Here is a 13792-nt window from a genome sequence, read left to right on the forward strand (position 1 = left end):
GCCAGATTTTGTTATGTTTTTTGAAGACAAAAAAACTGCAAAAAAGAAAAACCAGATAACATCACTATTACTCTGTCAAACATTTACAATTGCAGAATATTGTATAATTATTTGTTATTAGAAGTCGGTGTGGTTATTGTGGTTCATTTGTGTGAATTAAAAAAAAAACTTCTACTATACATTGATTTCTTGAAAGATAATCATTTACCTCATTTAGATCCATTGGATCAAGATGCATGCAACATTTCAAGTAACCACAGTTGAAGATGATTGGTAATGTGCTCATCAGATTCAGTTATTGAAAAGATTGACACTTTATATATGTAGCTAGAAAAGTGAAATCATATTAAACTGAATGTTTCTATAACGAAAAAAAATCTTTCACAGGTTGTAGCAAAAAAAAGTTCTATATTATTTTTTTTTCTTCCATGAAATTTTAAAAGGTAAAATGTGCAAGTTGACAATGATATATATATGTGTTTGATTCATGAGTTAGCAATAGTTTTTGATGACTAAAATAGATCTAATTGCTTATTTTCAGCTGTAAATCTTGTAAATAAATAGTAGTTCTAGTTTCACAAGTTTATCAAGCTGATTTCCAAATTTTGACAAGACCTACATGTGTCCCCTTAGTATTTAAATGTCTTTCAATATCATCCCAAAACATAATATTGGTTTCGATTTTTCATCTGCATAATTTGGGTACATTTGAGTAATCAGTACTAGTCCCAGAGCTGACTGAATCGGTGTCTGTTACTGTTATAATTAGCTCCTTTTCATGTTTTGTCATGGGACTTGTTTGTCATAGTTTGACAGAGTAATAGATGCACCCATTTATAATGGTTTAGTGTTGAATGGGTTTTTAATCATGCTTGAATAGTGTACTACTATAGGAAATAAATAAAGTAAGTGGTTTTTTTTTAATATTGTTATAAAATAAGGTGACATTCTAAAAACGTTAACAGGTTTTCTTTTGGGATTTTTTTTTTAAATTCAACGAAATGAATATTGTCATGAAGATCAAAGACTAAGTCAATCCAAGACTTGTTAAAGAGAGACATGAGATTCAAAGCCAATGAAAGGTTATCTTAAATAAATAAAAGATTAATCATCTAACAGTAACATGTCTAACATGTCTAACAACAACGAAAAAAATATTTCACTTAAAAAAATCATGAATAAAATATTTTGATAATTTAAATAAAATAGGTATGAAACAGACCCAGGAGGCCAACATGTGGGGTGCGATCGTGTAAGGTTCAAATGTGTTTTGGGAGCAAACAGACTTGATACAGGACTGACTCATGTATTTTCATGCTTATTTGGCTGCATTTTTCTTTGGTCTATAATTTTTTTCTCTTTTCTCTTTACGATTTTGACCATTTGCTTCATAAATACTTGGCAGTACTGCTGTCAAACATGTATATTGTACAGTCAACACTACAACACTCAACAGACTCAGGCTGTTCAACAGTTGTATCAACACAACAAGTAAATAGTTATAAAATAAAGTGTTTTACTAATTATGAAGCATTTTCTTCACGTAGGAATTTAAATTATGACATATATCAATTGCAAATCACTCATGATAAGGGGTTCACACTTATTCTTTTCTTACAAAGCTTTCATGAAGTTTAAATCATATGATTTTTCTTCGGTGTTGATCACCAAGACTGCATGTAAACTAAAATATTCCGGAACCGGAAGTGTTGATACGGAAGAAAGTGGCCCTGCTTTTGCATAAATTTTGACAACCAATCATACCCGGCCAAGTTTGGAGTAGTCCGTTTTTACTTGTGATGATTTGATTGGTTAATTCTAAGGTCGTGGTGAAAGTTGATTGGTTCATTTTACCAAAAGGGAATCCCAAGAACGATCTGACGGACAGACGAGGCGAATTTTTCACGTTTTAGGTTGAAAAAGTTAAAATTTTAACAACAGTGCATCAATCTTAGTAAAGCCATCAACCAACGGCAAAAGTATGAGGTGGAAAACGTTTTACTTGGCGCTATTTGGAGTTCTGTTTATCAGTGGTAAGCATTTACAGTGCATTTTCACCAGTACCGGCACAATCTCATGTTTTTGTCGGCTTCCATAAAAAGAGAATCGGAGGTGTGGGGTATCTTCGGTGTCATTGATTCGTTGATTGTTCTTATCTTTTAATTAACCTTAATTTACGAGTCAGCAATAATGAAATGTATTTTGGAAAGAAATGAAATGTCTTGAAATGATTTCAAGTCAAAGTCGTTATGCACTTCTACAAAGACAAAGATTTACACAAGGAAATAATTTTTGCTAGTACCAGGAGTGGTTCTGGAGATACATGTACGTGGATTCATTGGTGTGTTATTTCTTTAAATTTGTCAAAAAAATTGTTGAGTTCCTTGGAAATTGGAACTATAGCCCTGAGTCTGAGGTCCTGTTGAGGCTTTTTCAAATTCTGGTTTGTTTTCAATGTTGTCAGAAATCTTAGTCTTGGAACTTTTCTGTATTTGGAATGTCCGACACAAGGTCGGATAGTTAGCAATTGACATCATTATAATAGTCTTTTCTTTTGTGGCATCAGGCATTTTATCTTGTGACGTCTCAATTTAACGAAAACCGTCTAAAAATAGTCAACAACTAGTAAAAAGTTGGATAGATGACATTCAATTTCATATTTATGCACTTTGAAACTGTTTTCTCGTTCATTTCATATTTCACAGTAACAATTAATTAAGAAATGACTTCATTTACATGGATTGATTTTGGGTCAAGTTTCAGTGTTCTCCTGGGATCCTTTTAGCTACAAATGTACTACATGGTAATTATAATGTGACACTATATTAGTAGAATGTATTGCTACCTGAAATAAGCTCAATTCTTAAAAAATAATGTTATGAATGGGATGTTATTTTTTGTAGAAACCAGAAGGTATTTTGTAATTCTGTTAACCAGAATGATATAAGAAATTTCTACGGAGATCAGTGTAGCTCATTCATTAAAACAACTTGAGATTGAAGGCTGTACAATAACATTTGTCTCTTTATATTGAAATATACATTCATGGCGAGACCTCCTTTTGATCCAATTTTTACATTATAACATGTACATTACGTCAATGCTTTAATGCCCACAGACCTGTTTTAACTTTAAAACTACCAATATCAAGTCTAAAATCAAAACTTAATGAAGTTTAAACTTGAAAATGATTAAACACCAATAGAAAGTGACTGCACCTTAACAATATGCAGAAACCACCTCAAGTTATGTGGATTATCAATAGTTGTCTACGATTTTCAATAATAAATAAAGAAACTAAATATCAAAATTTGTCCCTATATGCCTATATGAAATTTTGAAAAATTTCACTAGTTCGAATCAATATTTACTAGTTTGGGGCATCAGACTAGTGGCTAACCGTGCAGACTGGAACATCAGAACTGTTACATGTACATTGTTTTCAAAGATAATCTTTCATAATTGTGCGAAATTGGCTCGGCTACCAAAAGCTTTGGGACAAAACATTTTGAATTCTTTTTATTATAAGACCACCGGTGACCTCATTGAACCACCATATCTAAACAAAAACAAAGTGACAAATTTTCTTATACTTTTTCTAGTAAAGCCTATCATTTTAATGAGCTATTTGTGTCAAGTTGTTTTTTCTTATCTCCTCAGGGAAGGGAGGCGGTATTTGTCATTAATATTATTATTAAATGGATATTTAAAGAATTTTTCATTTTTACTTGAAAAACATTACTGAAGCCCTGACATATACATTTTTACATGTATGCATTTGCTTTTATAGGGGTATACACTATAGGGTATTAAAAACTCCTCAAATTCTCCATATGACTCGCTCTAATACCCCAATTTTTTTATAAACATCCAAAATAATTGTTATAACTTTCATTGGACTGAAACTACATGTGTACCATTTGTTTTTTGAAAATTTCAAATTGTTTGACATGCTTATTTTCATGTTAATGGTCATATGCAAATCATTGAGCAAGTGAAATAGTAAAGAAGCATTAAAGTAAATCAGCAAGTCATAAACAGTTTTAACTCATTGTTTATTTGTTTTACCTGACATAAAGCTTTGAAGTAAAAGATAAACGATCAAAACATGCAAGATGATAGGAAAGCATGAAAAGAACACATCTATTTTTGTATCTCCCCAGTGCAATAAAAACCTTGGATCTATCACACAGATTATACCTATATCATAACACAAAATGTAATGTTAAATTTGATGGGGAAAAATAAAATTTTATATCTGTTCAATCATGTTCTTGCAAGGTACATGTAGTTGAAAATTATTCTTTTTTTTTCTCTGATTCATAAGCATTTATGGTACAATAACTTCAAAGTCAGGGTTGTCTTTTGGTCAAGACATTCTCAATCTGCAAATGAGAATTTCAGATTTATTCTCAAAAGCATCAAGTGAAAGTCAAAGAACATTGCCACATGTCCTCTTCATCATGTCTTACATGTATGTAATAAATGTATAATCATTGAAATCTTGTCTGTTCTAAAAATCTGCGAAAATGGTCAGATACATTTTATTTCGTGGATTATAAAGAATATTAGACATGTAAGAAGCCATCTTCAATATAATCTTATTTTCTTGATACAAATAATAGATTTGATGCTTATACATGTACATGTAATGTTATATTTTATTTCAGGATTATGTTTGGCTGAGAACAAAAATGATGAAGATGAAGCTAGTGTTGATGAGGACATTGGAAAAAGTAGACAAGGATCAAAGACTGATGATGAAGTTGTTGCAAGGTAAAAGAATAATAACACCCCCCCCCCCCCCCTAAAAAAAAGAGGTGCATTTACTGTACTCTAACACACCAACGGACCTTAACCTTGTGTAATTGTCACTTTGTCAATGTACAAAATGTTTTGTGTAAAACTGAGTAAAAGCATATATTTGATTGTCAGAAACATTTTTAACAAATTGGCTGGCCACTATATCGTGTATACATATATTTTAAAACTAGTTTGAGCTTGGAAAATGCAGTGCAGTTAAAAATTCTGAAACTGCCTTCAAAGAAATGGCCAAGAGTGAGACTGTCTGTCTAGTGTCTGATAGTTGTTTTTCAATGTAAACCAGCTTCTTCAAATAGATCCAAAAATACAGCTCAAGTTGACTGATACATGGCAGTTAGTATTATTTAGAACTTTGCACTGAAATGAGCACAATAAGATATACACATGTTGTCTATCTCATCATGTTTGAAAGAACAGTAGGAAGTGAGAAGTGAAAACAATATTTGTGTCCAAATATTTCTCAGATTATGTTCTTTTTCTTTGAATTGTACATTTGTATGGTTGCTTAATTTCCAGTGACAGATAATTAATACATGTTAAGGGTCACCAGGACTACATTTTAATTCTTATTTGTAAAAAGGTTCTATACTACAAAGAGAAGACAGGGATTGAGTTTGGGGGTAATTGTCCCCAGGGGCACAGGGAGTCAAAGAGTTTGGGGGAGTTTTTTCAGATTATTTAAAAGGTTTCAAGAAGAAATCCTTAATTGTACAGTATTGCTCAATAGATTTTTAAGATCTTTGACCACATTTAATTTGTGTCAGAAACTTATAGTATGTCAAAAATTTTATCACAATCCAAATTCAGGCAATATCGAGCTTGAATATTTTGTCAAAATTTGCCCCATCTCTTTAGGGTTCGACGTCTGCGGTTGTATCAGGCTGGGCTCAGCAAGCATTTTATTAATGAATCTGACCATACTGACTTGTTACTTGCATGTAATCATATAAGTTATAATTTGTTATTGCTCAATTCTAAACAATTGAAAGGTCAAACAAATAAAGAAGTAAACCAGATAGAAATTCTGAATCTTGACTAAGCATAATTTCATACATGTATCTGCTGTTTTACTGTACATGTTGATTAGCAAAGTAGTATCAATACAATGTATGTGTAATATTAGTTAGACCGTGACTGTTGAACTTTTCTAATTGGCATCAATCAAACAGCTAATTTGTAAGAACTAATTTTACCTTTGGATGATTGGCAGTACATTTGTAATATACATTTATAAATAAGTTTAGCATATTGTAATAATTGAACAGAAATTGCTAGTTTATTCATTAGAGATTGGTAAAGTATGTTGTAAATTTCTGTAAAGTAGGCATCACAAGGAATAAATTTAAGCAATAAAAGATTCTAATGAAAAAATATAAATTGATTGATTATTTATTTGTTGCTTGTTTAAATTCAAGTGGCAAATTGAACTTTGGAAGTCCACACCATGAGTTTGACTGCAACAAAAGTATCCCTTTATATACATGTAGATCCACATGCCGTAAATAGACTGTTGGCAACTGATTTTTAAACAGGAATTCTAAAGTATAATATATGTAGTTAATGTATCGAACAGAAAATTGAATGTGTATTGTTTTTATCATTTGGTTATAGAAAGTTGAAGGCCTAAAGATACGTACGCTTAATTGAATTTGTCTATTCACATAATCTCTTTTGACAGAACTTTGAAACTGTTGGCTATTAATCATATTAAAGAATTATTTTTAATAGCAATATCAGAAATACAAAACATATGTAATTAAGTCTGACGTTGACAAAGATTCTTTATATCATAACAGTATCTGCATAGATCTCTGAAGAGTGAATTAGATGCTATGATAAATTATCATCTCTTCCCATCCATTGCCAAGTGTTGATGTTAGTAACTTATTACGTATCTATAATAAACTGCTACTTCCATCACAGAAATTGTTACAATAATAAAAACAGAACATTTTTCTGATATTTCTGTTTCACACACAAGTCATGCATATTATTGATGAGTGTTTTTTGTGTACTATTTATAAACGTCAAGGGGACCCACAAGGTGATGACTATAAATAGAAGTTTGGAGAAAAAAGCTGCAGTTTTTATAATGTCAAAGGTTGCCTTTGCCAAAATGATGTTGTGTATGATGCATGTGAATACATGTACCATTTATATGGTTGAAATTTACATATGCACTTTCAATAGTGAATACAATACATGAACATGTACTGTGAATTCAGAAATTATTGCAAGGTTTTTATTAATGTGGATTGGTGGGTGTCGCAATAATAAGAACTCACATTCTGACAACTTGAACTTAGATCTGTATTCAGACATTTTTCAAAATTGTTCATTCTTGAAAAATAGAAATAATTAATGCATTTAGAGTACATATACTTAGAATAAATTTACTTGAGGAAAATAAGTAAATTAGACTTAACACTTTCATATACATGTATCTGATGTAGAACATATACAGGTCTTTGATTATTGAATTTCTTGATTTTAAACTAACATGCTACTGCAGATATGTTATGCAATTAAGCTGTTGAGAGATGGAGTTATATTTACCAGACATAGCAACACTACACCAGATAAAGTTTTAAAAAGTACAAAAACTCAATCTCGTGAAGAAAAAAAAATATTTATGTGGTTCTTCTCAAGCATTCATTTCTGTTGATTTCAATATGTTGAGGTAACACATGTAGGAATAGAATTTGCAGACGTAATAAGGGAGCCTGTTAAACCAGTACTTCAATTAATGATTTAACATTCTTAGATATATATAGGAAAATGTGGTGTGAGTGCCAATGTGACAACTCTCCATCCAAATAACAATTTATAAAAGTTAATCATTATAGGTCAATGTACGGCCTTCAACACGGAGCCTTGGCTCACACCGAACAACAAGCTATAAAGGGCCCCAAAATTACTAGTGTAAAACCATTCAAACGGGAAAACCAACAGTCTAGTCTATATAAAAACGAGAAACACATATAAATTACATATTAAAACAAACGACAACTACTGTACATCAGATTTCTTTTGCATATTTCTTTTGTCCACTGATTTTAAGAACATAAACATAAAAATATCAATGACTATTTTATTAGAGAGCATGAAGAAATAAAATTTCTAAATATATATAACCTCATACTACCATGTGCATTGAATGCAATAAGCATGATAATTGAAAATAATGTGATTTATATAGTTTTATAAGTGGTTTGCATTGATACACTTTACAGCTTGCTATTATTGAAGATAAGACTTTCTGCAGAACTGTAATAATACATCAATTATCCAATAAATACACAGATAAAACCAACCTTAGCATAAACATTATATTTTATTTATAATCAAGAATGTAAAAAAATCTGAGTTCACAATGCATTAAAAGATGTTACATCATTTATTGGTTAGGGGTATTAAAGAACCATAATCCAATAATCCTAATCCAGGTTGTAAGTTTCAGTCTTGATCTGATAGAGTAGATTGTCTGATTTCTAGGTGTAAAAATTATTTTGTCTCAATCAGATACTGCAGTTGACTGATCATTAGTATAATTAGTACCAGATAACAGTAATGATAAAGACTTTGTACTTTGCATCTGGTTGCTATTATGTTGGATGTAGACATATCTTTTTTTCTGACCACTTGCAATTGTCATTGATTGGTTGTTTGATTAAATCGTTATAAAATTTGGCCAAAAACAAGTAGAATAGACTGTCATAGAGATAGTTAATTATTAAAAGATTGATTACTGAAGATTAGTATTGCAGAAAAATCAGCTAAAAGAGCTTAATGATGAGAATAATCAACACATGTCTTAAATGTGTCTGTTAAGCAATTATTAAGATATTTTGTCTGATGACTTTGCCAAAATCTAGTGATAGAAAAAATCTTGCATGTTTTTATCAAGTATTAGAAAATCCAGAAAAAGCCTACAATCAGAATAGATTGATATTATTATTAACAAGTCCTATTTTCTATTTTATGTTATACATAAAATCACAGTACACATTTTTTGTCAGATAGTGATTTTTAATTTTTGATACCTCCTTTTCTTACAACCATGACAACAATAACCATAGAGAAAATATCTTGCTTCAGGTATCCTGTATACTTGCTAACATATGATTAGATTTATAAATAAATCATGAATTTGAAAATGAAAGCAACCTATCAATAAATTTTACGAAATGTGGTGAAATAACTGTCTGACATTTAAACAGCAATTTATGCTGTTGGGCAGAAAAATATTGGTAACTCGCTTGTCCCAGTGTCCTGTAAACAAAAATATTTGATCCCATACTTTCAGCCCAAATCAAAATGAAATTTGGTTAAGATATCAATTTACCTACATGTACCCTAATGATTAAACCTTAAGTATGAATTGATGTCTTTCGTTTAAAATTCACAAAAAATTTCTGTAATTGTGATTTTCACTACTTAAATTTTTCTTTGCAGAGAGGAGGAAGCTATTAAGTTGGATGGATTGAATGTAGCACAGATGAAAGAAATGAGAGACAAGGCTGAGAAACATGTGTTCCAAGCTGAAGTCAACAGAATGATGAAACTTATTATCAACTCATTGTACAAAAATAAGGAGGTAAATTACATTAAACCGTTAAATTTGAAGTATGATAACTACTAATGGCCAAACAACAGTATACAACACATAACAAGAAAGCAAAGGACTGAGTAACTCCAACCTCACAAAAAAACAGGGGAGATCACAGGAAGCGTTAGCAGATCCATCACCACATTCAACACCTGTGCAACCTAAGAAAATACATGCGACTTTGGCAAAACATGTAAAAAAAATTTTGGACATGTTTACATTTTCTTTGAAAGGTGAAATTTATTTCAGGAAGGGAATGGACAAAGGTATTGAGAATAGGCAGTAAAAAAATTAAGAAACATTTATACATGTAGTTCCTGCTTAACATACTATTTAAACTATTTGCTAACAGATCAATAATTGCAAAGCCAGCACCATTAGTAAAAATCAAACACACATTTCTTAGTGACAAGTTTAAAGAAACACTACAGTTGAAAAGATTGCATGTCTACTATTTACACACCTTCAAAAAATTATGATGTTTTTTTGTTTTTCAGATTTTCTTGAGAGAGTTGATTTCAAATGCCTCTGATGCCTTAGACAAAATCAGATTTGTTTCTTTAACAGATAAAGAAGCTTTACGGCATACTGATGAATTCAGTATTAAAATTAAGGTAAGGAACACCACACTAAGTTTACACTTATTATTATACTTATCATGCAAATACATAAAAAGAGATAAAATGTTACATAATATAAAGAGAGATATTGATTGAAAAGAAATAGAATCCAAAACGTTGGTGCCAAATTTAAGTAGTTGTAAACTGTTGGACCTTACTAATGTCCACCTGTGAATAACAAATGAATATAAAATATTGTCTTTGAACCAATTAATGTTATACAAAGGTATAGAATATAAGATCCAAATTAATATGTGTAAAGTGTGTGTGTTATCTCCCTTTTATTGATTGGAAAAAGATTATAACTGAAAAAAATGTTTTGTATGGCCTAAGAAATGTGAATCTGTTGCTATAATGATAGAATGTGTACAAGTGATTGTTTTATGTCTTGTGGGATCAATCAAATAAAACATTACATAAAGCAGTTTATTATTAGATTGCTTTGAGAATGCACATTTGTATAATAGATTTGTTTTCAATATTTATATAAGCTTTGATTTCAGGGACTGTTTTAAGAATGGAGATTTTCTGTCCAAGATTTAACATATTTAAGAAAAAGTACAATCATTAATTGTTAAGAATCTAAATAATTTTTTCGAAATTCTGAACATTCTGTCGATATTTTTACTCCAATGAAAGAAATGCAAGACAGGGAAAATGAATATCCTCGATCACTATCCAGTGTCCTCGCCAGATATATATTTCATATAGCATCCCTGGTAAAAAAAGGAAATTTGAAATACCATCTTCTTTCTAAAAATTATAGCATGGCATCCATAACACAATCTGAAAGAAAATCAGATAGCATCAGAAATATAGCATCTTGTAGCCATAATGCTAAAAGGCCATTAGGAAAACACCGCTATCTATACTGTGCCCAAAGGTTCAGTATCTGGAATGATTAATATCAATAACATTGTAGCATGAACATTTAGCATGTTTAGATACAAACAGTATATATAATTTTGTATTTGGTAGGCTGATAGAGACAATCATGTTCTCCATGTAACAGACACAGGAATTGGTATGACCAAAAACGACTTGGTTAACAATCTTGGAACCATAGCCAAATCTGGTACAAGTGAATTCATGTCCAAATTGGGAGAGGCTTCATCAGCAACAGAAATGACAGATTTGATTGGACAGTTTGGTGTTGGTTTCTACTCATCATTCTTGGGTAAGAACAACCTTTGAAACATGGGCTTGTATGAAAATATATAACATTGAGGATTTGGAATTTGCCACTATCTATCATGTCAGATTACTATGATTTTGTTAATTTCATTATAACATTTCAACCTACCACAACCAATTTCATGGCCTGCCATCATGACAAACTGTAAAACAAACTTGGTTTTATGAGGGTATTTCATTAAAATGTACGTGGGAGGGTAGGAATGGACTTTCAAAATATCCCTACAAGTAAAAACCATTTTTAAGATAATTTTGCACAATGGTAATTATATGGTAATAGAAAAAAAGACCTATAACCCACATTCAATAATTCAAATTCGCTTCATACACTCCACAGCCCATTTTGTTGGAAAAGCCCTGATCTATTTATACATATTATATTTACAATTACTTGAAAAAATGCAAATTATTGTGAATGTGTCAAACTTGGATCTTTTCTCAAATGAAAATATTATATTATATTTTCCTGGCACTATGGTAAAAAATCACACGTTACTGAATTGTTAAGAGGGCTTGTTTAGAGATGTAAATGGTATACCTGTTTTTTAGTATCTGACAGAATAATTGTAACATCAAAACACAATGATGATGAACAACACGTATGGGAGTCGGATTCTGAGGCCTTCAGTGTCAGTAAAGATCCTAGAGGAAACACACTAGGTAGAGGAACTCAGATCAGGTTGGTTTAGTTTGTATTACTGGGGATTTTTTATTTTTTTCAATAAAAAACAAACTTGAGAATATTAAAAACATAGATCTTAATTTAAGACAACAACTGGATTACCGACTCCTGGCTTAGTACAAAAACATAGAATGTGTCTGATTTTACATGTTACATGTGAGCAATAGAACAATTTGTAAAATCAGCACCAAAAAAAAATACAAAATAACTAGTAAAGACATGAAGTTCCAATCAAATACAAATTGAAATATATTTTTACATTTGCCTATTTGAATTTATTTCTATGCTATTTTTTATCATTCATCTTCCTTTTGTATTTTAGTCTTCATCTTAAAGAAGAAGCTCATGATTTCTTGGAAGAGAATACATTGAAAGACCTCGTCAAAAAGTACAGCCAGTTTATCAACTTTAATATTTACATTTGGTCTAGCAAGGTACAGATTAGTTTCTCTAATACATGTATGTTTAAAGGTCCCTTGTTCATAGATTCCAAGTTTATATAGATATAAATATGTGGTTATGGCATCAAACACCAGAAAAGACTCCTGAAGATTAAAATAAGCTGTTGAACTATCATGACTATAGGCAAAAATATACTGTAGATTCTAATATGACTTGCTTCTTTCGCTTTATGAATAAACCCATGCTCTAAATCCAATAAAATTTGTTCGCACATGCGTATTTTGACTTCTTCAAAATAATGAATTTTATCAAATTGGCATGCATTTAATATATTTCATTTACTTAAAACACTTCCAAACTCTTTAATGATGCAAATGTTGTTACTAAGTCATTTATTTTGACTGTAATGTGTTGCATTCTGAAATTGACATATTTGACCTAGATACAACAACTGTTTATGCTAGCTGTTCAAAAAATCCTCCCTCTGAAAAATCACAATTCCAGCTGTTTGCTTCTTTACAAACAAAAAAGGGAGATTCATGGAAGAGCCTACACAATCGCTTTACCCTTATACACATCGAACATGGAAATTACCTTAATTGTCCTAATCAGAATCCAAATAATTGAAGCAAGCTATACTCTATTGTAGTTTTAAAATGGGTAGGCATTATATTCGTGTTATTTTAGCCCTCACTATCGCTCAGGCAAAAATAATCACGATTATAATGCCTACCCATGTTAAAATTACAATAAAGTATAGCTTGCATCAATTATTTCTTAATTTTTGCATCGTTTGTATTTTTGTGAAAATTACGATGAAAAAAGGTATTGAAAAAAATAGTCACTTTGAATTTTGATCACATTGTTTGTATACAACATATACAGATATATAGCAACAATTAATCTCACATTTTAATTTGTCAATTCTAAAAAAATTCGCAACAAAAAAATGCATTTTAAAATTCTGCCTATACCATATGTCAGGCTGTAAATCATCCAAGGAAAAAAATCTGTGGCTTAATCTTTGATTATCTGAAAAGTGACTTGTAGACATAAACAAAATTTGTTAAGAATTATGCATATGAATCAATGAAGAGACTTTCAAATCACATTTGATTTTGAAATGGGGTTCAGAATTTTTTTTTAAATGCTAGCGTCTTGAAGAGTTGCATAGAACGATATATTCAGTTTGATAGAAAAGATTATTTTTTTTTTTTAACAGACAGAAGAAGTTGAGGAACCCATTGAAGACGATGAAGCAACTAAAGATGAACCAGAAAAGAAAGATGAGGACAAAGACGATGAAGATGATGATGCAAAGGTTGAGGAAGACAAAGAAGAGGAAAAACCAAAGACAAAGAAAGTCTCTAAAACTGTGTGGGATTGGGAGCTAATGAATAGTGTCAAACCTATCTGGACCAGAAAGTGAGTATTGGGTTTAAATTTCATCTTTTTATAAAA

The 13792-nt window shown here is 30.8% G+C and overlaps 2 protein-coding genes across 3 annotated transcripts in view; one reads left to right on the forward strand and one right to left on the reverse strand.

The window, feature by feature from the left end:
- Nucleotides 1-1719, reverse strand: part of LOC143082610 (tetratricopeptide repeat protein 41-like) — a 59070-nt gene extending 57351 nt beyond the window's left edge. For both annotated transcript variants that reach the window (XM_076258413.1, XM_076258375.1), the window contains exon 1: nt 1619-1719. The gene's annotated coding sequence lies outside the window, so the exon portion shown is untranslated. The remainder of the gene's footprint in view (nt 1-1618) is intronic.
- Nucleotides 1720-1824: 105 nt separating this feature from the next.
- Nucleotides 1825-13792, forward strand: part of LOC143082640 (uncharacterized) — a 32536-nt gene continuing 20568 nt past the window's right edge. The window contains exons 1-8 of the mRNA XM_076258438.1: nt 1825-2033; nt 4671-4776; nt 9280-9421; nt 9931-10047; nt 11032-11230; nt 11797-11926; nt 12252-12363; nt 13554-13756. Of these exons, the coding sequence (XP_076114553.1) occupies nt 1982-2033; nt 4671-4776; nt 9280-9421; nt 9931-10047; nt 11032-11230; nt 11797-11926; nt 12252-12363; nt 13554-13756 (1061 nt within the window). The 5' untranslated portion in view covers nt 1825-1981. The remainder of the gene's footprint in view (nt 2034-4670; nt 4777-9279; nt 9422-9930; nt 10048-11031; nt 11231-11796; nt 11927-12251; nt 12364-13553; nt 13757-13792) is intronic.

Source organism: Mytilus galloprovincialis, chromosome 1 (genome assembly GCF_965363235.1).
Source record: "Mytilus galloprovincialis chromosome 1, xbMytGall1.hap1.1, whole genome shotgun sequence".
NCBI classification, from domain to species: Eukaryota; Metazoa; Mollusca; class Bivalvia; order Mytilida; family Mytilidae; genus Mytilus; species Mytilus galloprovincialis.